General features: G+C 58.9%; 1 protein-coding gene across 1 annotated transcript in view; it reads left to right on the top strand.

Moving 5' to 3' along the window:
- The window catches only part of Nfatc1 (nuclear factor of activated T-cells, cytoplasmic, calcineurin-dependent 1), a 117,471-nt gene that overhangs the window by 21,499 nt on the left and 93,597 nt on the right, over positions 1 to 2,375 (top strand). Inside the window, exon 3 of the mRNA XM_013026119.1 lies at positions 166 to 325. Within this exon, the coding sequence (XP_012881573.1) occupies positions 166 to 325 (160 nt within the window). The remainder of the gene's footprint in view (positions 1 to 165; positions 326 to 2,375) is intronic.

Consider the following 2,375-nt stretch of genomic DNA (forward strand, 5'->3'; position numbering starts at 1 on the left):
CTCTGGTGCTCACCGGCCTCTGTTCCCTCCCAGCCCGTCGCTGTCCCCCGTGCTCACCGGCCTCTGTTCCCTCCCAGCCCGTCGCTGACCCTCGTGCTCACCAGCCTCTGTTCCCTCCCAGCCCGTCGCTGTCCCCCGTGCTCACCGGCCTCTGTTCCCTTCCAGCCCGTCGCTGCCCGCCCTGGACTGGCAGCTGCCATCCCACTCCGGCCCCTACGAGCTGCAGATCGAGGTGCAGCCCAAGTCCCACCACCGGGCTCACTACGAGACGGAGGGCAGCCGGGGCGCTGTGAAGGCATCCTCCGGGGGACACCCCGTTGTGCAGGTACGGGGTCTGCTGCGCCCACCCGCCCACGCTGCCGGGAGCTCGCAACTTTCTTAGTGGAGCGCCAGAGGGGTCTCTGATTAAAAACGGAAGCCAGGTGGGTGTGGTGAGGAGGGTCTCCAGCCCCAGCTACTCAAGAGGTAGTCAGTTGGAGGATGGAGGTGTTAGGCCATCCTGGGATTGTTAGCAAAGCCCCATCTCAATAAACAAGCTGGCTGCAGTCACCCTGCCTGTAATCCTAGCCAAGCGGAGGCACAGGCCGGAGGACTGAGGACTGGTCTGGCCCTGGGTAGAAAGTATGAGTTATCTTTAGCTACCTGGAAGGTAACTAAAGGAAAGGCAGGCTGGAGGTGGTTTAAGTGGTAGACCACTTGGGTAGCAAGCATGAGGACCTGAGTTCAAACCCCAGTATCGCCCCCAAACAAAAACAAAACAGCCAAGACCATCTCTCAGACAGCTGGCCATGCATTACGAATATGAAACGTGCAGGTACGGAGTCTGCTAGTTGTTTTCTCAAGACTGATGTTCCTTGACTAAAGACAGGGTTGCACCCAGGAAACCCATTGTCAACTGAAAATACCAAAGCCAGAGCATACGTACTCAGCCACGAGCACCCAGCACGGTTCCCCGCCTATCTGGGGCTGGCACAAAACCCAAAAAGTACAGTCCTCCGGGCAGCACGGGCCACGGGAAAGGCTGAAAGGTGCGAGTGGGGTCCTGGCAGTGAGCGCCGTTGGGGCGTGTGCTGCCTGGGGTGGCTCGGCCCACGTCTGCCATCATTGAATCGTCTGCCAAGGTCCGCAGCCTGGAGCCTGCACCTGCGGACCAAGCTCCTGGTGTGGCAGTTCCAACGGCACCCTCCCTCCCCAGAGCCCCCGCGGGGCAGCGCTGGCCCCCTAGCCCGGCTCAGCTCCGGAGAGGTGTCCTTGTCTCCTCAGCACGTCAGGAGAGGGGCACGGGACCTACTTTCGGGTAGTGCCCACGATCGCGGGACGTTGGCTGGTGATCACGAGGTTGTGTCTGTGGCCCATGGCTTCTCTGCCCAGAGGAGGGGGTGGGAGCCTGGCAGGCCCTAGAAAGCCATCACCAGCCCTGCGCCAGGCCTGGCACCTCTGAGCTCTGAACCCACAGGCTGACTGCTGGCCTGGGCCACACCACGTGGTACTGTCGAGAACCTTTTCCCCCGCACCTCAACATCGCAGAATTGGTGCCCAGCCCTGTTATTTAGAGACTGATGCAAGCCAGCAGGGCACCTGTATTTTTATTTTATTCCACTTAGGTAAATAAAAAGCTCGAAAGGGCAGGAGGCCACAGAGACAAATGGCCATGTGCCAACGCAGCAATCAGCCACCAGAGTCTGTGGGCAAGGTGCGGAAGGAGCACTTTAGCAGCGCTGCGGATGATATTCGGGTGGAGTTGGTGGTGCCAATTAATACCTACTTTGTTAGCTGCTTGACGGGAGGAATGAGGAGACACATCAGCACACAGCAGCCGGTGTGACATTTTAAGTTTCTGCCTTCCATATGGAAAAGGCTGGGTAATGCCTGCCTTTAAATAACTATAGGTACTTACTCCTCCCGTCCCCCGCTACGCGCTTCACTGAGTGAAAGCACATTATTGCTGAGTGGAAAAGATATTAAATAGGAGAGGAAATCAGTCTGTTAACAGAGGAGGCTTCGGAATCAGCAGTGGAGAAGTAATGGCTGGGCGCCCAGTTACAGTAGGTGACGTTGGCACGGGCCCTGTCCACAGAGCCGGGGTGTCGGGGCCGAGCCTTTGTCAGCAAGCGCTGGGCAGTGTCTGCCAGGTGGGGCTGGAGGAATTAGAGCTGCTGACTGGAGGATAAAGCTGGCAGTGGGTGCAGAGAGCTTCGCATTTTAACAACCACGTCCACAGCCTAACAGCTGCCAGCACCGTGTGTCCGCACCACAGCACTGTGCCGAAGGGCCAGGCCTCCTTGATGCTGCCCGTGTGTCTGCACCACAGCACTGTGCCCAAGGGCCAGGCCTCCTTGCTGCTGTCCGTGTGTCCACGCGCCACAGCACTGTGC

Source organism: Dipodomys ordii, unplaced genomic scaffold (assembly GCF_000151885.1).
Source record: "Dipodomys ordii isolate 6190 unplaced genomic scaffold, Dord_2.0 Scaffold91, whole genome shotgun sequence".
Lineage (NCBI taxonomy): Eukaryota > Metazoa > Chordata > Mammalia > Rodentia > Heteromyidae > Dipodomys > Dipodomys ordii.